Here is a 22,449-nt window from a genome sequence, read left to right as displayed (position 1 = left end):
AACAGTGTCCATCTCATTCCACTGTCTTTCCTAACCCTATGCCCCCTGCCTTCCCCTCTCCCCCTTTGCCCTATCTAAAGTTCATCCATTCCTCCCATGCTCCATCCCCCATCCCCATTATAGATCAGCATCCTCATATTAGAGAAAACATTTAGCATTTGTTTTTTGGGGGATTGGCTTACTTCACTTAGCATAATATTCTCCAACTCCATTCATTTACCTGCAAATGCCATGATTTTATTCTCTTTTAATGCTGAGTACTATTCCATTGTGTATATATTCCACATTTTCTTTATCCATTCATCTACTGAAGGGCATCTAGGTTGGTTCCACAATTTAGCTATTGTGAATTGTGCTGCTATGAACATTGATGTGGCTGTGTCCCTGTAGTATGCTGTTTTTAAGTCCTTTAGGTATAAACCGAGGAGTGGGAAAGCTGGGTCAAATTGTGGTTCCATTCCCAGTTTTCCAAGGAATCTCCATACTGCTTTCCATATTGGCTGCACCAATTTGCAGTCCCACCAGCAACGTAGGAGTGTGCCTTTTTCCCTACATCCTCACCAACACTTATATACTCTTAATAGCTGCCATTATGGCTGGAATGAGATGAAATCTTAAGAGTAGTTTTAATTTGCATTTCTCTAATTGGTAGAGATGTTGAACATTTAGAAATGATCCTGTTTAAGATGAAAATGAATGCTGTTCAAGTGGCATGACTGCTTCAAATTTTGTGTGGAATGAAAGATGGAACAACTAATCACAAAAATTTAGGATGAAAAAACTAAAGGATGTAATTTCACAGAGTAGAAATATGAATTTCTGCTAAATGAGGTCTGACTATCTAGATACACACTGGCTAGCTCAAGAGGAGAAAATTCGATGATGAGGTGAACAGCAACTGTGCACAGCAGAAGTATAATGAACAAAAGCTTCTCTACTCTCTCTCTTGGTCCTTTTTGTCTATTTATTCTCAATATTCCTGTCTTTTTTTTTTTTTTAAGATTTATAGGCTTTATCTCAGTGTCCTTGCATGATAGAGTAAAAAATCATAGATTTGGACTGAAACATGCTAAATATTTAGGAGGAAATATGTCACTGCATAATCTAACGAATGAGTGGCACTAAATACAAGCAATAAGAGATGATTGATGAATAAATGCCTCCATCTGCAAGGGATTTATTATTGGATCCATCCAATCATGCCCCAATGCCATCAATAAGAGACTCATTTCTTTTTGCTTTTTTCAGTACTAGGGACTGAACCCAGGGGCATTTTATGACTGAGCTATATGCCCAATCATTTTTTATTTTGAGATAGGGTCTTGCTAAGTTGCCTAGGCTGGCCTTGAACTTATGATCCTCTTGCCCTGCATCAGCTTTCTGAGTTGCTGGGATTACAGGTGTGCACACTGTGCCTGGCAGAAAGAAAGTCTGGCTAAACATTTTTCCTCTGCTAAAAAAAAAAAAAAAAAAAAAAAATCCTTTACTAGTTGCCTGTTACTTGCAAGGTACAGTTCAAACAATTTAACATGGCAAAATTCTAGGACAGTACTCCCAAAACCTTAAAAATACTTCCCAATCACAATGCCTTTTCTTTTCTTTTTTTTTTTTAGAGAGAGAATTCTTTTCTTTTTAAACACTTATTTTTTAGTTGTAGGTGGACACAAAACATTTATTTTATTTTTATGTGGTGCTGAGGATTGAACCAATGCCTCACATCGTATGCCAGGTGAGCGTTTTACTGCTGAGTCACAGCCCCAGCCCTCATAATGCCTTTTCTTTTTCTTTTTTTAAAATATTTTTTAGTTGTACACAATACCTTTATTTTGTTTATTTATTTTTTTGTGGTGTTGAGGATTGAACCCAGGGCCTTGCGCATGCCAGGTGAGCGCTCTACCTCTGAGCCACAACCCCAGCCCCTCACAATGCCTTTTCTAAGAAAACTAATTTCAGATCTTAATGGTTTTCAAAATCAAGTACTTCAGAAAAACAGGACTTCAGAGAAATGAGCTCTGCTCTCCAGACTATCTAGAAGTCCAACTCACCTTTGGCTTGTAGCAGGATTTCCTGGGCTTGGATGACAGTGTGGTTGAAAGTAAGGGGAAATGCACCTCTCCCCTATGGTTCCAGGCCTCCTGTCTCTTCTGTTGCATTGTATTGTGTCAGCTTCCTTGCCTGTATTGCCCTTCTACACTAAAAGCCCTATGAAGATAGGGACTGAGCAGGGCCAGGATTTGGAACAGTGTCTCTTGTATCAGATATTCAATAATTATTTGTTAAGTGAATGATTAAAAAACCCTTGAAACCTGGAGACACATGCAGAGTAGCAGAAAAAAGAAATGAATATCTTGGTTTTCATCTTCATAAATAAACTATTATTATGATTCCAAGTAAAAAACTCTCTGGATCTTCTCCCTGATGAGCAAAAAGGTGAGACTGGATTGCTAAGGGTTTCTTGAGCATTATAATTCTATGTACATGCATAAAGCATGTTTAAAATTATTAAACTATTAAATGACAACTAGAATTCAAATACAAATGAACATTAGCTCCTTTAGACATGTACAAGTTATTCATTTAACTATAAAAATCAACTTTGAGTCTTTTTGTTTGTAATTTAAAGCGAAACCAAAGTTTTCTTTAAAAATTCACAAAAGCAACATATATTTAATACTAAAAATAATTTTGAAATCATTAATGGGAAGGGTAATAACAGACAATCATGCAAAGACAACCACTACTATTTTCTGGATATAAATTTTTCCAAGTGTTCCAACATTTCCTGTATGTCTACATTTTTTTCCTTTATACAACCCATGCTATTCTACACCAATAATGTTTATTTTACTTAAAACAGTATGAATTAGCTCCCCCACGACCTCCTGCTTTTTTTTTTTTTTTTAACTGAGTTCCTAGGCTGGCCTTAGACTTGTGATCCTCCTGAGTTCCTGGGATTAAAGGTGTGTGCCACTGTGCCCAGCAGTAGTGAATTTTTTTTGGAGCAAGATTGCATTTTCTTTTCTTTTTCTTCTTTTTTATATTAGAGATTAAATTCAGGGCTTTGTACAAATTAGGCAAGCACTCTACTAACTACATTCCCAGTCCTTTTAATTTTTAGGATCTTGCTTATTTTTGTAAAGACTGGCCTTGAATTTGTGATCCTCTGCTTTAGCCTCCTGAGTTAATGGGATTATTATTATTATTTAAATATTTATTTTTTAGCTTTAGGTGGGCACAATATTTTATTTTTATGTGGTGCTGGGGATCGAACCCAGTGCCTCACGCATGCCAGGCGAGCGCACTACTACTTGGGCCATATTCCCAGCCCACTGAGTTAATGGGATTATAAGCATGTCCACCACACCTGGTACTAAAGCTGCATTTTTTTTTTTTTTTTTGGTGTGTGTGGGGGGATATTGGGGATTGAACCCAGGAGTTCTTTTACCATTGCCCTTTTTATTTTTTAAGACAGGGTTTCACTAGTTTGCTTAGGGCCTTGCTAAATTGCTGAGGCTGCCATAGCCTCTGGAGCAACTGGGATTTCATTCATGTACTGCTATGTCTACATTTTTTCCTTTATACAACCCATGCTATTCTACACCAATAATGTTTATTTTACTTAAATGTTTATTTTACTTTTCTCTTTGGTAGCAGATTCCCATCCTTTTGATAGTAGATATATACTCAATGGAAGAATCCAAAAGTTACTGGGGTTTAAGTCTAGTGATTAAAATGAAAGATCAAACTATGCATCATTATTTTTTATCTGAAAGCCTCTGACTATACAGCAAAGTGACCCAAAATGTCTGAATAATATTATAGTAGGAATTCCAAACTGTAATGGGCGATTGGTTCATTACCAAACTAAGTATATTATTTCCCAAAGAGACAACAATAAAGGGGAAGAACTAAGTCAGGTGATAATGCCTTCTTGCGATTTACAATGTTACAATCATATATCACTCACATGCATAAAAATTTTGAATAGGTGAGTCAATCAATTCATTTAAAATAGATGTACTGATTAACCTAAAACTTTAATATTTGCAATAATTTTTCAGTATCATGTTCTCATAAACACTTATTTATCACTTGAATGGTACTTCATATACATTATCTTTTTAATTTTCACACCACCACCACAAATATAAGTATTATTCTCCCCATTTTATAGATCAGGAAATGGAGACTCAGAGGAGATAAGTGATTTGCCCAAGGTAACAAAGCCAATAAAAGGCAGAGTCAAGATGTCAATATAGATCTGTTTAGCTTTATTTATATATTTATTATTATTATACTGGGGATTGAACTCAGGGGCACTTGACCACTGAGCCACATTCCCAGCCCTATTTTGTATTTTATTTAGAGACAGAGTCTTACTGAGTTGCTTAGCGCCTCACTGTTGTTGAGGCTGGCTTTGAATTCAAGATTCTCCTGTCTCAGCCTCCTGAGCTGCTTGGATGGCAGGTGTGCGCCATGGTGCCTGGCTCTGTTTAGCTTTAAACACCATATCCTTTTCATTTTCTGACCCTCATATACCACCTTTGAATAATTCTTAACTGTATCATTATAGAGTGGTGGTTTGATTCTTAACTGCTATGCTTAAAATTTCTTTTTTTTATAAAAAACATTTATTTTTTAATTGTAGCTGGACACAACCTCTATTTCACTTATTTATTTTTATGTGGTGCTGCGGATAGAACCCAGGGCCTCACACGTAAGAGGTGAGCACACTACCGCTGAGCCACAATCTCAGCCCTTAAAATTTCTTAATGACTATCACTATGGGGGAATAATCCTACTCTTTATTTAACCTAGAAGTAGACTGAACAAAACTGAAGGTATTGCTTATGAATAGGCTCATTTATATTGTTGAGGAAAAAAACTGGAAGTAACTACAAAAACCCATTTATTCAATTTGAATAAAGTAAATATTGACACTAGAACTTATTATAGTCAATGAGACTTGTCTGGCAAGTGAGTCACATTTTAACAATAACCGTACTAAAAGTGAAAAAAAATTAAAACAGTAAGTTAAATAAAAGGCTAATAAAAATTGGAGGAAACAGCTCTGTGTTTTCTTTTAAACCCCGTTTAACACCAAAGGTATGTTTGCCTAAAGAGTCATTTCAAGCAAAGATTATTAACAACTGAATAGTAGAATCAGCACTAAAAATTTCAATGATGTCCAACTCAAACATGCATAGGGAGAGTAAAGTTATTTTATTAAATCATGCACATCACGTGTGTTAGTGCAAATAGTTTAATCTGTACTCCAGAAATTCTATTGTACTTTTATATCTTTACAAAATAGATTTCAAACAATTATTTACTTTAAAAAATGTAATTCTGAAGTTAAGCATTTCAGAACAATATTTGCAATAACCTATATACAAGAGGTACTGGGTACCACTGGCATATTAGCATTCTGTGGTGAAGTGGCTTCCTGCAACAGAAAATGATGAAAATGAACTATATGACAGTATTTTCTATAAGTCGTTTGTGACTAATTCCTCCATAAATCTAGTGATCCTCCCAACAGCAATCCCAAATAGCTTAAAATATAACCTTTAAGTATAAACAATAACTGCCAAACATCACAAGGCAAATTATATCCTAAACTCCTATTTCAATATTTGGCTAGACCTGTGAATTCCCACAGAACCTTCAAGCCAATTCACTGATATTCCCTCCCAGTCTTTACTGACTGAAAATTTTAACTATGTGATACTTTAGGATATTCTATGACCTAAATAAACTTTATTGACATAACTATGGTGCTGCACAAAACCATAGCTAAAATTTGACTTCCGTGTTTTAAATTTATAAAATCAAGCAGTGTTTAGATGCTTCACTGTGCATGGAACACTATCAATCTTGGGAATAGTGCTTCTAATTAACAGAAAGTTCCAATTAATAACAATAAAAAGAAAATAACCACTTGCATACCCAACCAGGAAACCTGTTGTTAAGTTACAGCTCACCTTGAACATGAATTAGCTCTGAAACATCATAACCAAATTAAGTCAATAAAAGCTTATCTAAAGAGATATAATTCTTTCTTCAATGAAACATGCTTGGAGGAACAGATGATAGAAAAAAAAAATCATGCTTCCTAAAGTGTTGTATATGAGAAAGTAACTTGGCTTGTAAAGAAAATATCTCTTTAAATATATGAGGTTTAATAAAATTACATTCCAATTGACTCAACAGTTTGGTTGACTGCACTGAAATTGTGTAATTACTATGTTTTGCTCCCAGAAATACTTCAGGTTGCTCAAGAAAATACACACTCTCATGGAAAGCTTTTCAAAGTTGATGTCCTCCACATCTTCAAGTCACATTAAGGCAGAACAAGCGTGCACATACTCCCCAAATGATCACTAAAACGGAATATTTTCCAAATGTTTTTTTTCCCTTAAAAACAAAACAAAACAAAACAAAACAAAAAACCCACACAAAGAGTTGTCTCTAAGTCTTGTTCCCAATAGCTCAGTGGTTTTATAACAAGTAAAAATGGCGTAAATATGTAAAAAATATATATATATGTGCATATATTTCAAACTGATAGGCACTGAGTACACAGGGCCTCTCTTCCCATGTATGTATAGGTTGTTTGGTTTGGGTAGTTATCGAATCAGAAAAATGAATTATCTGGCCATCAGAATTCAGAGTAAAATACCCATAAATTTAATGGTATAAATAATTTGGTGTACCAAGAAGCCTACATTAGGCCACCATAATATTCAGAATCTCAACATACTTTTTAAAAATTACATGAAAAATTGCAAGCAAATTATTGCTTACAGTAGAATAAACTCACAATTTTATATTCTCTCTATAGACAGATACATTTTATATAATTTAAAGCAATGACCCTACAGTTGTATTCTTGCACTTCTGCTGTTTTAAGAGGTAAAAAAGAAGAAAATGGTTCTGTTTGTCCCCAGCATGAGTGTGATGCCAGCTTCTAGAGGGAGGACGGTGTACGGACTCAAGAAACGCTCTCATGGAGAAGCTCTGGCCAGACCTGGCACATACAGCACGATGGCTGTCACCGCAACCAGGGCAGCCAACATGGGCATCCAGGGCCAGGGTTTCTGTGTGGAAAGAAACCAAGAGTCAATATCACATTCTCCCCTCTCTTTTCATTCCTATTAACCCCTTGGTTCCACAGAGTCCTGAATACTTAACAGAATACTGGAAAAATTTTATCTTTGCATTTTAAGAATAAAGTATAAAAAGAAAGGAAAAGAAAAAAAGGAGAGAAGGAGTGCAAGTATAAGGAGAGCTATGTAATAGCAGGGTCATTATTTGGAGGCCTAATACTTCCCAGAGAAGTCCTGGGCAGTTCTCAACTTTGTTATAGTTGACATATAGTAGTGACTTCTAAAAATCCTTTGGTGTTGGCCTGCTTTATTTACTCTGGTACCCACAGATTCCAATATAACTGATGTACATATAACCAATGCCTGTAGTATGTTTCTTCCTAAAATATTTATTCTTTTATGAAAATAAGGCTCAGCTGTTAGGATAGTTATACAGTGCCTGGTGACTTAGGTGATAGAAAAAAATGGTCTAGGCTTTGATCTTCTAACTTAAAACCAACGAAGACAAAACCACATAGGTTCAAGATGGGGAAGTGCCATTATGGACACTGCCTATCTGATACTTCTGATAAAGACCTTGTCCAATGTAATAAAGTCATTAAAGTCATATGATCCATGTCATATATTCTACTAATATGCATGCCAGTTAGAGGCAAGTATGAATGGGCTATTTCCTGTTAACTTTTAGAAGGCTTTATAATGAAACTTGCTTTGATTGATACCTTTATTGTTCTAAGAGTCTTGTTGAAGAAGTTGGTTTTCAAAGAAATATTCTGATTTGCAGATCAGGACTCAGAAAAAAATATGGGATAGGGCTCAGATCCCTATAGGTAAATTGTATTTGGGTTTGAGATTGTGAGCCAATAGTTCATTATGCCAATTTCATTCTCTTTCATCTTCATAGCTAAAGTGCAAACAGGCAAAGGGTTGAAACAGAGAAACGCTATGCTATGAAAGGTAAAGGAGAAAGAAGAAGGGGGAGGAAAGCTGGCTGAAGACTTCAAAGATGCAAACTCTTCATTTCTCATTCAAATCTGATTAAACACATAATTGGGAAGGGGTACTAATGTAGAAATTCACTGTTTACTCCAGTTTGCTAAAGATAAAGACTTAGTTAAAGGAAGCATATTAACAACTGGTTAGGTTGGAATTAACTCATGGTTAGCATTACTACAAAGGAAACAAGACAAAATGTTATGTGATTAGTTGATTGTTCATTCACTGGTATGACACAAATACATGGCATACTAAATGAAGGGTTTGCTTCAGGTAACAAAATATCAGTGTGGTTTTGCCATGCACTATATTACAAATATGGCACAAATAGGTGACGGGGACAAACAGACAAGGACTCAACAGTATTGCTTGTACCTTTCTCTACCACAATGGACCGAAACACCAAAACAGGAAAGCCAGGAATAGGCCGATGAATACGGCTGGGACGGGTTGTAATATGGAAGGCTAAAGAAGGGAAGGGATATTAAAATCATTTTATGCTATGAAAAAAATCAGATAAGATGGTTTAGACCCCAGGAGGGTGGGAGGAAGGAAAGGAAGACTGAGGTAATAGAAATAAACCACTCAGGTTTTGCACTGATTCAAACATTTTAAAGACATCTAACACAATCCAGAATGATGGACTGTGGTGTGCATGTTGGCAAACTACCACTTTAAAAAGAACATCTGAAGACAACAATTGTGGGTGTCCCTAACACTCAAATGAAACCTAGCACATTAACAAGTCAGAGCACTGACAACACTTCACCAACTGATGCTCTATTTGACAGTATATTAATTTTGTTCTGTATCTGAAACCCATTACTCGATAATGCACTCCTTTTGCAAAAGCTAATGTTTATTTTATCCCTCTATCAAAGACCTTTTGCTTTTTTCCCAACCCTAACTCTAGTTAATGAGCTAATACTACTTTCAAGCTTAAAAATAAATGCCCTGTGATCATGTGTACTTCTTGAATCAGGCAAAAGATGTGTCACAATGTATGAGAAAACACTTGGCATATAACAGAAAGGCAACTGAGTCTCAGGGTTTTCATACTAGAATATAATTGAATTTTTAAATGTAAAGAGATTACTTAGAACCATAAATTCAGTATGACAAAAAAGGGAAATTCACCCTCAAGGTGGATTTTTTTTTAAACAACATAAATAGTAACAACATGGTTACTTTTGAAGATTCTAAATATATAGGGAGATCCATTCTGATTACGTTAGATGTCTTCATAGGTTAATTTAGCAGGAAGTGGACTAAAATTTCATCATCAGAGGGATATGAATATAAAAAAAGAGTAGTAATTAAATCATTATGATCTGATTTTAGGATAATTCTATAATCTACATTTGAAAAAACAAATGCAATCCATTTTTGCTAGCAGAAAGCCTTCACATCCAATTTATCAATTTCTAAAAGGCTTCTATCAAAGCAACAATCCTTTACTGTTTAAATCTAACATATGCTTAAGCAAAGGACAGCTGGACACAACTCATGAGCATTCTGTGTACAACTGTGTAACTGGATGGCCATGCAACATCACTCTTGTACTTGTGCTGTAAGTTAAGCAAAGTGCCTTCCTCCATGGAAGCATGTGGCTCATGTCCACTACAGTGTCCAAGCCATGACAGAGTTTGAAATAAGTCAGAGCACAACCAACCACACTGAACATCCATCAATTAGGGCCCACAAAGGCAATGATCACCAAAACGTACAACATGACATTTATTTAGTATAACATGTTTATAAAGACCTTTCTAGGAAATAAAAACAAATATTGTCAAACTCAATTCATATCAAAACATTCTCCCACCTCTGCCTGTCTGCTTTTCTCTCTCTCTTTCCCATATATATACTTTCTCTCTCTCAGCCCTACAGAATTTCACTGAATATTTCCTAATACTTACAAAATGCCAAAGATACACTGAGCTTTTAAGGAATGTGCCTTAGTGAGAACATTATTAGTATAAAATGAAAACCATCTCAAATTTCCCCTTTTTAATACAATCAAATGCTAAGGATCAATATGTAGTACTTTTTCTTAAATGGGTCCCTGATGTGGTATAGTGCTTCATCCCAGCAAGAAATAAATATGAACCAGATGATAGAACTTCAGTCTCATCTGAGAAAAGCTGAAAGTTCTTAGGTAAATTGTTTTATTGCAAACAAGGTTCTTCCTCCAGGCAGTCTTCAAGCTCTTATAGGGCATAAGTGAAAAGGGATAAATTCTTACTAAAAAATCCAACAGCACAATGATTCATCATAGAATGTCATAATGAAGAGCATATTTCATCTATACCCAAGGCCAATTAGTTTCTCAAATCATCAATAAAGTCCTATGAATATCAATTTCAAGTCTCTCACCTTCCTCTCAATTAAAGCTAAGCCAAGTTGGCAAAGACTTACATTATTTCCTTTCTCTCGGAGCAGCTTCAGGTTGTCTTTACATTGTTTGAGCTCATCTGTGATTGATTGTTTTTCCTGCTCAGTCATTTCAAACTTCAACTTCAGTTCTGAGAGTACAGTCTGTGTCTTTTCATACTAAAGGCAAAGAAAAAAGAGTGTGCAGACTTGACTTAAAATGGGTATGAAGTAATGGTTCTAGTCAGGCTTATATACCAGATCCCATTTAGTCACCTTCGACACCAAAGTCAAGCCTTTTTGTTTTAAGGAAGATGAAAATAATTTGAAATCATAGTAAGAAGTCCTTAACATTGACTTGATTCTATGTAAGAATTTTCTGGCCCTAGAGTTAAAAAAAAAAAAAAAAAGTGAACAGAAGACATTATTTTGTCATCTGTTTCTAATATAAAAGGTCACTTTTTCCACCAAGTGAGTTATGGGAGAAAAGGGAAATTTCAAACTGAGCAAAAGAAAAGCAGGTGAAAAAAATATTCATTGCCTAGTTAAATGGCAATGTTAGGAAATCTGAGTTTATATTCTAGTAAGTAAGCAATGTCAGCCAAGCTATTTTAGTTTTGAAGTTAAAAAAAAAACAAAAAACCAAAAACTTCCAACAGATCTCCTTTTATCCAGGTATTAAAGTGTCCTGGCTAAGTGATTGTTTTTCCCCCCCTTAAAATCTATCAACATTAATTAAAAATGATTTTAACAGGGCTGGATTGTGGCTCAGTGGTAGAGCACTCGCCTAGCATGGGTGGGACCCAGGTTCGATTCTCAGCACCACATAAAAATAAAGGCATTGTGTTGTGTCCATCTACAAAAAAAGATATTCTCTCTCTCTCTCTCTTAAAAAAATGATTTTAACATCTTTGTTTCTGATAGAAATTTTTCTATAGAGAAAATGCCACTTTCTAGTTTGAACATGGTTCAAACGTTTATAATATAAACTTATATCCATATAAAATATGTAATACATAGCTATATATGACTGACTTTCAGATAAACTATCCCTAGAAAACAGGTGAGACCAATGTAATATAGTGTTGTTTGCCCCTACTTTAAATATCCCTAGAAAGCTGGTCTTCTAAACTGTTTCCACTTCTAGATATTGCATCTTACATACAAACTGGGCTCCCAAAGAGAAGACTGTTCTGTTGGGCATGCCTTTGTCTCTGTATCCACTGCCCCCTTTGCCATCTCTGAATGTTTTAGAAGGAAGACAGAAAGACAAGGACTACAAAATAAATACACAATGGGTATAGATTGTCAGAAAGGTTCCTCTTCCTGAAATATGGCTTATGAGGCTGAAGGGTTTCTAGTTCCTCTCTACCTATGTCCTAAAATTCCTCAACAAAGGACACCTTTAGAATGGTGCTTCTGAAAAATTCAAATACCTCAGAGTGACTAGAACTCATCATTGTTTTCAATAAGGATAAAAATGTGTAATTAAGAGAGATGGGAGGGAACAAGTGTCAGAGTCAACATGGATATTACCAGAAAGGTGCAAGAAAGACATGAAAGATATTCCCTTTGGGCTGGGGTTGTGGCTCAGTGATAGAGTATTTGTCTAGCATGTGTGAGGCACTGGGTTTGATCCTCAGCACCATATACAAAATAAATAAAATAAAGGAATTGTGGGCTGAGATTGTAGCTCAGTGGAGGAGTGCTTGCCTTGCATGTGTGGGGCACTGAGTTAGATTCTCAGTATCATATAAAAATAAATAAAGAGGGCTGGGGGTGTGGCTCAGTGGTAGAGTGCTTGCCTCACACGTGTGAGGCCCTGGGTTCGATCCACAGCACCACATAAAAATAAATAAATAAAAATAAAGATATTGTGTCCATCTACAATTAAAAAAAGAAAAAAATTAAAAAAATAAAATAAATATAGATATTGTGTCCATCTTCAACTAAAATATTCATATATGAAGAAATTCCTTTTTACTTTACAATGTTCCCAGAATAAGCCTGAATAGTATGCCAGAGAATGAACTCAGGAGTAAAATTCACAGGCTTTATGACAGTTTTTCTTTCCAGTTGATGTGAAGGTCTGTGGACTTCTTCCTGAAAGCAGAAAGGTTATAGGCAGGGTGCCAAGGCAAAGTCAGTGAACCTAGACCAGTTTCTGGACCTTAGAACGTAATCAATTTTCAATGATCCATGAACTGATTCTAAACAGTGACTAATAAAGTATAAGTAAAAAGTACTTTCTTGAATAAAATTTTCCCTTACTTTCCCTTTCCACCATTCTTGCATCCAGACTGCCCTTTACACCAAAGGATTTAATCATTTCTCCATTCCAGGAGTTGTGAAGCAGAACCACAGGAAGGCAGCTCAGAAAGATCTTCCTGCTCACCTCTAGCAGGGGAGTGGGTGGGGAGGATTGGCTTAAACAGCAGGACGGTGAAGCCAAACTCTCTCTCTCTCTTTTTTTTTTCTTTGTAAACAGTGCTGGGGATTGAACTCAGGGCCTCACACATGTCAGGCACATGCTATACCACTGAGCCACATCCCAGCCCTGACAAACTCAAGAATCTTTGCAGAGTAGACACGTGCTCAATGTTTTAGGAACTCTTAAATTACAGATGTTCCTATTAAATTAAAATATACAGATGCTTTCTAAAATCAAATATAGAGGTGATAGATCATTATTTTCTCTGAATACTGAAATTTAAAATTTATTTTTTTCTATTTTCTTATAAGGTATTCATTCATATGAAAACTGCTGTATATAAAAATTTAATTAATGGAACACAGCACCTTCTGCAGCCATGGTTTCACACCTTGCTTGGATATCACTTTTTGTTCCATCTTGTTCTTAAACTTTTTTGAGGGGTGTGGTGATAGTGGGATTGAACCCAGAGGTGCACTTTCATTGAGCTATCTCTTCTTATTTTGAGATAAAGTCTCAACAAGTTGTATGGGCTGGCCTCAAACTTTGGATCCTCCTGCCTCAGTCTCCCAAGCTGCTGGGATTACAGATGTGTATCATTGTGCCCAGTTTTGCTTTCTAACTTTGAGGTGAGAAATGAGCTCAGTCTTGATTAAGAGGGACATATTACATATTACACCAATACCTTTGGTTCTTCTTCATAAAAATAATCATATCTGGGCTTTGCTTAACTTGTAATAGTTTGGCCTGTTACAGTGAAGATACATAATCATGATACTATGCATATTAATATTAAGTATGATTTTGAGAGAAAGGAGAATAAAGGGAAAATGTTGAAAGGGAATAGATGTATATTAATAAAAGGTAGTTAAGTAGCAGTGGATTACACAGAGATAGAACCTCAGAAAAGAACATTTAGTTACAGACTAGTATCTAATACATTGAAATCAGGACAAACAAAAAGAGCAATTTCACAAGTACAAAGAATATGATGGCTACACATCATTTCACAATGGAAAACAGTGAACAAGAAAATAGGAAACATATTGACAAGCTCAGACATATTTTTAAATGTGCTGCATTTAATGCAATCCAAAGACTACCAAGTTTAGACACTGTGACAACATGCCACTGCCATTTGTGGAAACAATTAAAGCATTTTGCACTGATTGCTCAGTGACCCAAAACAGGCGAACAAATAATTCGACAAAATGGCTAAATGCATCCATAGTAACACACAACAGAACCACCTTCCAACCACAGCATTCTTCCCAGATTTTCAAAGAATTATGGCATATGGACTGGAAGGACACAAAGTGCTTACAGTATTAAATACTAGGATATTTACTTTGGCACAAAATTTGTGTTCCAACCAAAAATTATAATTCTCCTAAAATACATATCCTTAGCAAGGTAAAGACAGACACATTACAAAATCAATATGCCTACATGAAAATAAATAAAGTTACAGTTTTTTTCTTTAGGAACAAACACAAAAACAGAGGAACAGTAACCATTTCAAAATTCAGGATACTACAAGGAAAGCAAAGCACAAAGAAAAACTGCATTGATTAAACAGATCTTCAAAAAACAATTTTGGGAAAATTCATTATTAAAGACAAAAAAATTGTCTTCAACTTTTTTTCTTATTTATAAAGCATCTTTCCTTTAAGTGAGTCTATAGCTGGGGTAGTCCCCGGATGAGCAGATAAGTTTTATCAGCCTTTCTATTCCCTGGGTTGGCCAGAGACAATGCAGACAGTGATCTGAGACCAGCAGGATTGATCACAGGTCTTACTGCCCTGTTGTCAACTTAAAGGAAAGATACCTGTGTTGCTTAGAAAGAAGCTGGGTAGGATCTCTGTACCAAAGATACTCCTCAGCTTTTTTAACATGATTTTTTTAAAAAGTCACCCAAATCAAGGTTTTAAGCAAATGCCTTGAAAATTGAGTATGCATATTTGTGAAGAAGGGGAAAGAGGATGGAAAGGAGAAAGTAAAAAGTCAGAAAGTGTGTTTGGCAGGCTGGGTATGAGATAAACTTTAAGTAATTTTTTTTAGGCTAGTTTCACTCAGACATAACCCCAGCATTATATAGTATGGCCCCAGCTTGCTTTCCAAAAGAATTCTAAGTTAAATATGATAATCTCTTTGCAAGATAAACAATGGATCAAGTGGTAAAGAAAAAATAAAAATGTACTTTTATATATTTGTAATTTTGAGACCAAACCCTACTAATATATTCTCTATACACGGACCATGCTATACAGCTAGAAATCATCAAGCAGGGATGCTTCAAGTGTCAACTTTGTGACAAGTAATGAACTTCCATTTCCCTTTATTTCTAACTAGCATGGATATCTGATTTGCTTTTGGCTTTAAGTCCAACCATAATTGGGCTCATAATGTCTTTTCGCTTTACCTCTTTCTGTACATCCTTTGCTTGGTTTTCAGCCTTACTGAGAAGAGTTTTTAAATCAGCTGAATCCCGAAGATGCTGCTCTTTCAAGGATCCCACTTGGTTCTCAAGTTCTTTCCTAGTCATCTGAAGGATGCTGAGATCACTGGTAAGCTCTAAACTCTGCTTCTGAGAACTGCAACATAAATATCAACAGTCACTCACAGGTAGAAACTGGACACAGCAAGAAGTCCAAGTTCTTAAATATTTCACTAGGTGAGACAGGATTTCAGAGGAGGAAGGAAGTTTAAAACACAGAATGAGACTTTTTCAATAAATAAAAAGCATTAAAACACCCTGAAAGCTAAAATCAAATAATATATAAAGGTTGAAATTTTAAAAATAGAAGCCAGGAGTGGTGGTGCGTGCCTATAATCCTAGTGATTTTGGAGGCTGCAGCAGGAGGAGCTTAAGTCTAAGGCCAGCCCCAGCAAGTGAGTGAGTCCTTTTTACTTTTTAAAATTTTTTTAAAATTTTGGCACTAGGAATTGAACTAAGAGGTGCTTTATCACTGAGCCGCATCCTTTACATCCCTAGTCCTTTGTATTTTAAGGCAGGGTCTTATTATTTGTTTAAGGCCTTGCTAAATTGCTGAGGCTGGCCTTGAACTTGTGATTTTCCTGCCTCAGATCCCTGAGCTACAGTGAGTACCTTTCTTAAAATAAAAAATGAAAGGGCTGGGGATGTACCTCAGTGGTAGCCTGTGGGTTCAATCCCTAGCACTGCAAAATAAATAAACAAACAAACAGATAAATAAATAAATAAAACAGGAGGTTATTATATATTTTGCTTTATAAAATTATATTAATTGTATCATTAAAAGATTGAAGTAAGTCTTCCCTAGAAAAAGAATATATACATTTCAACTACTTTCTTGTATGTTTAACAAATATTATGGCAAATATTATGGGTGGAAGGAACTTAAAAGCTTGGTGTTACTATCAACTTATAAAGATAAACCTGCTCAAATGAGAAGTAACATCAAACTGGGAGAAATACATGGGGTAAAGAACTAGGAAGCTGTATCTAGATCCTGGCTCTGTTACTATTTAACGGTGGGATGTTGAGCAAGTCAATTAATGGGTACATTTTATTCTTTGTTTATTTATTTATTTGCAGTGTTGGTGATCAAACCCAGTGAGACAAGTGCTCTACCACTGGGCCACATTCCCAGCAATACATTTTATTCTTTCTTTTTTAAAAATATTTTTTAGTTGTTGATGTATCTTTCTTTCTTTATTTATATGTGATGCTGAGAATCGAATCCAGTGCCTCAAACATGCTAGGCAAGTGCTCTGCCACTCAGCCACAACCCCAGCCCCACATTTTATTCTTTCAACAAACATTTCTTGTGCTTAGACCTGTGCCAGGTACTATGTTATACAGATACAAATAACAAAAGGGAAGTGTCAATGTTCTTCAATATCAAACAAGAGGGCTGAACTCAATAATTTCTGAAGTTTAAATTATATAAATACTTTATAATTTGGTATAAAAATATTATTTACACATGAGGAAAATAGCTTGATATGCGTAAATAAAAATTCCTTGTTCAAGCCGGGTCTGGTGGTGCATACCCATTATCCCAGAGATTGAGGCAGGAGAATCACAATTCAAGGCCAGCCTGGGCAATTTTACTGAGATCCTATTTCAAAATTAAAAATAAGAGATGCACATCAGTGGTACAGTGGTTCCTAGCATGTCTGAGGCCCTGGGTTAAATCTCTAGTACTACAAACAAACAAACAACAAAAAGGTAAGGTTTTTAAGGTGTCAGTGTATGGTCTTTCAAAATGGATCATAAGAATCAGAATCAGATTTAATATTGTAACTGAGATATGATACAGTATAAATTCTATCCTGACTATATCAGATTATATGATAGACAGATTCTTAGGGGTGATTCTGATGATGTCAGGGCAATACAGCTAGGAACTCAATGGCATATAAGACCTTGTAGTGGCTCCTTTTCCTAGAATCCCGAAAAATAGATCATTGGTCATCTGAATAAACTTCATAGAGTATATAAGATAGATTAATTCTGTTTCTTAAAATTTCTGATGCAGTTCTCTAAATTTATTTGGTAAGCCTCCCCAGAATTTAAGTAGTATTTAGAAGGTAGCCTTCTTTTATGGGATTTTTTTTTTTTTTTTTTTGAGCGAGGACGTAACTGGGGATTGAACCCATGGTTGCTTTACCACTGAGATACACCCCCAGTTCTTTTTACTTTTTATTTTGAGAGAGGGTCTTGCTAGGTTGCTTTGGCTGGCCTCAAACCTCTTGCCTCAGCCTCCCAAACTTCTGGGATTACAGGCATGTATCACCATGCCTGACTGTTCCTTTTTTTGACCTGGGCTTCACTATGTTCCCCACAGTTTCAAACGTCTAGACTCAAGCAATCCTCTACCTCAGCCTCCTGAGTAGCTGGGACTACAGATATGTCATGATGCTTGATTGGAGCCTAGTATTTTTAGGCCATATAATCACAAAGAGTCTGCAGATTTGTTTTTCAACACTTTCTTTAAAATATCAATATTTCTAAAACAAGAATAATTAAAATAATCAACACTAATAATTAAACACTGTTATTTCTTGCTTGCTAGAATATCAACCTAACTGGATTTACCAAGTTCCTACTGTTTTCTAAACATGAAGAACTTTGATATCTGTGCATCATTTTACACACATTTTATACCAAATAATTTGTCCAAATGTGTTCTCTTACACACACACACACGTAAATATTTATGTTTTGGGCCTTTATTATGTCTTATTCATATATATGTATATATGAATAAATATATATTTAATATGTAAATATTATATTTAGTATACAAAATAATATATTTTATACACACAACTGTGTGTGTATAAATAGCTTTTTTTTTTTTTTTGTTAGCAGGGATTGAACTCAGGGGCACTTGACCACTGAGCTACATCCCCAGCCCTATTTTGAGTTTTATTTAGAAACAGGGTCTCACTGAGTTGCTTAGCACCTTGCTTTTGCCGAGACTGGCTTTTAACTTGAGATCCTCCTGCCTGAGCCGCCTGAGCCTCCTGAGCCGCAGGGATTACAGCTTTGTGCCACTGCATCTGGCTATGTCCTATTCATATTTTTGAAGCGCTTTTATGAACTTTTATATATTATAAACAAACATCTGTGTTATTCTTTATTATTAATTATCTTCCCACATTCAAAAAGTAACACAAAAAGTATATGAAAAGATTAAGGAAAAGTTATAACACTAGAAGAGAAAATAAAAGTGCTTTATAGATACTTATATTGCAAATGCATGGCATTGTAAGGAGGAACTGCAGAGAAGAAATCAGTACCTCTTGTACCTTCAGTTAGTTAGTTGTTATTTATTTATTTACTTTGTCACTGGGTTACATTCCCAGTCCTTTTTATCTTATTTTTTTAAAAATTTTGAGACAGGGTGTTGCTATTTTGTTGAGGCTGGCCTTGAACTTGTGATTCTCTTGCCTCTGCCTCCCAAATTGCTGGGATTACAAATGTGTGCTGCTGAGTCCAGCAATTCTTAATGTTTTAAATGTATAATCAACATTACAGTTGTTTTTATAAACAGGAAAAAAACACATTATTTTCTGATATAGCTAGTACTGTCATTATTTTCCTCTAAGGTTTGTTTTTTATTTTTGCTAAACTTAATGCTCTCTAGGAATGAAAACACAAAAGTTAATAAGACAGTGATTTCCATTTTTGGGTGGTGGAGGAGGGAGCTGAAATTAATTAAGAGTGACTTCAAAAAGAAATGTTAATTTTCATAATTCTGAATTAGAACACAAACATTGATTTAAAAATTAACATTAATTACTATGGACCACATTTTAAAGAAACCAATTTTGCATTTTACTTAAATATGGCAAATGTTGGTGGTAAAACAGGACTCCACTTAATTTGTTGGTGTAAAGCTGTTGCATTTATCAGTTTGCTTGCAAGGTACTGGATACTTGAAAGATTTAGTTGATTATAGTTCAAGTTCAATGACTAATTATAGACCTTTGTTGTTTGTTTTTTGGTGAGGAGAGGACATTTAATGAATCTGTATTCCATGTCTACACCAAAAGGAAAGTACATGTAGGATGATGGTGGTGGAAGAAAAATATGAAGAGGTATTTATTTATTAGCATGGTTACCCAGCTAAAACCCAAACAGAGTTTGGTTGAACATTTTGCTCCCAAAAGGTATTTAAGTATCAAAATTATATTTAATTTAGATAAAAATTTAAGATAATTTTTTTAAAAAAATATTTTTTAGTTGTAGATGTACACAATATCTTTATTTTATTTACTTATTTATTTTTATGTGGTGCTGAGGATTAAACCCAAGGCCTCACACGTGTGAGGTAAGTGCTCTACCACTGAGCTACAACCCCAGCCCCTTAAGACAAATATTTTTAAGTTAATAGAGTTCTTGCATACTTGTGCAATTCTTTTTCTTGCCGCTGCAGTTCTGATGACAGCAAAACATTTTCCTTTTTTAGAGAATGGCACTCGGTTTCCAATACATTCCATTCCTTTCTCAACTTCTCTAGTTCACCTAAAATAGTCCCAAAACATTTTATTAATACAGAAACATAACTTCTATTATTATTCAAAGGATAAAAGGAAATATTTTAGAGAACATACTCCCCGCCCCTCAACTAAAGCATGTGTAGTTTTACATGGCTTTAAAAAAAATTTTTTTTTAGATGTTGATGGACCTTTATTTTATTCATTTATTTATATGTGGTGCTAAGAATCAAACCCAGTGCCTCACACATGCCAGGCAAGCGCTATTACTAAGCCACAACCCCAGCCCTACACAGCTATTTTTTTGATTCTTGTTACTTTGCATTTATACCTCAAGGAAGTTCCATCATCTTAAATAGTATTTTTTTTCTACTTCACTTTTGTAAAGACAATTTTTAATACTATATAATTTTTAAATGTATAGTACAGAATTGTAAAAATTGCAATTTATTGTATAACTTGTAGAATAAGATTATATTTATAGCCCCATTATACTGCTTCATATAATTGATTGCTGTCAAAGAGAAAAACATGCTTGGTTATTCTGTTTAAGTAATAATGTTATCTTTGTCAGGAGTTAAGAGCTTTATGTAAATAAAATATTTACTCACTTTGCAATCTTGTTGCTTCCACTCTCTGCTGGTCTTCGCACTGTTGACATCGAAGCTGAAAACTGTTCTGCAGACTTGTGATTTCTTTCTCATACTCAGATGCGGCTTTCCTCCACCGCTCAAGCTCAGCTCGCACCTTCTTAAGCTCATCTTGTAAAGAAATAATGTCAGTGTCCCGCTCAGAAGCAGCCTTTGCAGCTGCTTGATGAAGCAGCAAAATTTCATCTCGGGCACTAAGCAATTCATCTCTAGTGCTTGTGATTTCACCGTCTTTCTCTTCCCGGAGATTTTCAATATCAATGTGTAACCTCTGCAGCTGGCCTACAAAAGTATATTTATCTATTATTTTATTAGTCCACAGAAAATGATTTTATTAAGAATAAAATAACCCAATAAAGGATTATTGCTACTGCACAGCCTACCTGTCAGAGCTGTTGCTGTTAAGTAAATTATATATAAACAATCCACATTTGATGCAGAAAATGCCAAAATACAAGAGTGTGTGTGTGGGGATGATCTTTATTTCCCCCACACAGAGAAAATTAATTCTCACATTTTTGGTATTTTCCAGCTTATTCTTACATCTTTATATGCAATACAAAAACATTAAGGAGGGGTCATAATATATATAACACTAAATATATATATTATGGTTTATATCCTCCAGCTGATGAAAAATCTTTCAACAAAATAGTTATTCTGTTATTTATTTAACTAATCCTTCATTTTAGACATTTTAGGCTTTCAATTTTTAATCATTACATACAATCCTGCTCATAATGCAATCCTGATAATGTTCTTAGCATGAATCATGGAGGTGGAATTGCTTGGTCAAATGGTAAGCTTTAAACATTTGATGTTAATAAGATTCATTTTTCTGTTCAAATGTTCCTTAAATTAAAAATTTCCTTAAATTAAAAATTCCTTAAAGAGGTCTTCTTTGATGACTTATCTAAAAATTAGCTATACTTCATTCTGTAGTCCTTTACTCTGCTTTATTTTCTTTCAAAGCTTTTATAGGATAACACATTACATATTTTTTGTTTACTGTTTATCTTTTGTACTAGAAGATATACCTCATGTGTACAAGGGCCTTTGTTTTGCTCACTGCTCTATCCCAAATATCTGGCAGTGTGAACAATAAAAAACTATTGGTTGAATTAATGAACTTACAGAATTAATGAATTTTATCTCTAAATTAAGAGGTGTGTTTCTAAAAGATCAGATCTTGAGCCCTGATGACCCAGTCTGGAAACAATCTGTATAAAGTCATATTTGGCTCAGAACCAGCATACTAGTATTGGTTACCATAACAACAGGAAATTATGAATACAAAAAGTTCCAAAGGATAATAAAATAATTTAAGAGGACTTAGGGCTTGGGGAGAGGGAGGTTGCAATATAAACACTAAAGATGACAATAGACCTTTTAAGTTTGTAGGAAAGATTGAAGTAACAGGTTCAAAATCTTAAAAGGTACAATGGCAATAGATAAGTCTTGTTGATAAATTTTCAAAATATACAAGCTGGCAGTAGAGGGCAGTCAATGATGCCTGGGCAATATAGCTTTAAGATAAATGCAGCACTTTCATGGAACTTTTATTGAAAATTGTTCATACACACTATCTGATGGAAATATATATGTAAATCAATTTATATGAGCTAAAGGATAAATGGCATTAAACTACAGTAAGAATTTAAAGAGTTTTCAATTTTAAAACATATAGACAACCTACCCTAGAAATTCTAATTTGACCATAATAAAATTCAAAAATTTAAATAACTCAAATGTCCCACTTCAAAAATAACAGGACTCAAAAAACTAGTTTTTCTATGGAGTATTTTTGGGTAAATATCAAACGGCTCACATGATGATTCCCCATCTCTTCTGAAGTTTTATTCCTTGTCTATTTAATTTCTTCTCATTTTACCTCTTCAGC

General features: G+C 34.9%; 1 protein-coding gene across 24 annotated transcripts in view; it reads right to left on the bottom strand.

Moving 5' to 3' along the window:
* Positions 1-6,570: 6,570 nt before the first annotated feature.
* Positions 6,571-22,449, bottom strand: part of Slmap (sarcolemma associated protein) — a 149,603-nt gene continuing 133,724 nt past the window's right edge. For 12 of the 24 annotated variants that reach the window (XM_026388646.2, XM_026388654.2, XM_077796218.1 and 9 more), the window contains 6 exons: positions 20,511-20,831; positions 19,810-19,927; positions 15,332-15,503; positions 10,524-10,658; positions 8,481-8,570; positions 7,014-7,100 (listed from right to left, as the gene is read on the bottom strand). In XM_026388646.2, the coding sequence (XP_026244431.2) occupies positions 8,487-8,570; positions 10,524-10,658; positions 15,332-15,503; positions 19,810-19,927; positions 20,511-20,831 (830 nt within the window). In that variant the 3' untranslated portion in view covers positions 7,014-7,100; positions 8,481-8,486. Of the gene's footprint in view, positions 7,101-8,480; positions 8,571-10,523; positions 10,659-15,331; positions 15,504-19,809; positions 19,928-20,510; positions 20,832-22,449 lie in introns of all 24 variants that reach the window. The other 12 variants (XM_077796216.1, XM_077796223.1, XM_077796220.1 and 9 more) reach the window with 1 other exon arrangement.

Source organism: Urocitellus parryii, chromosome 3 (genome assembly GCF_045843805.1).
Source record: "Urocitellus parryii isolate mUroPar1 chromosome 3, mUroPar1.hap1, whole genome shotgun sequence".
In the NCBI taxonomy this organism is placed as follows: domain Eukaryota; kingdom Metazoa; phylum Chordata; class Mammalia; order Rodentia; family Sciuridae; genus Urocitellus; species Urocitellus parryii.
This window is presented reverse-complemented; position numbering and strand designations above follow the sequence as displayed.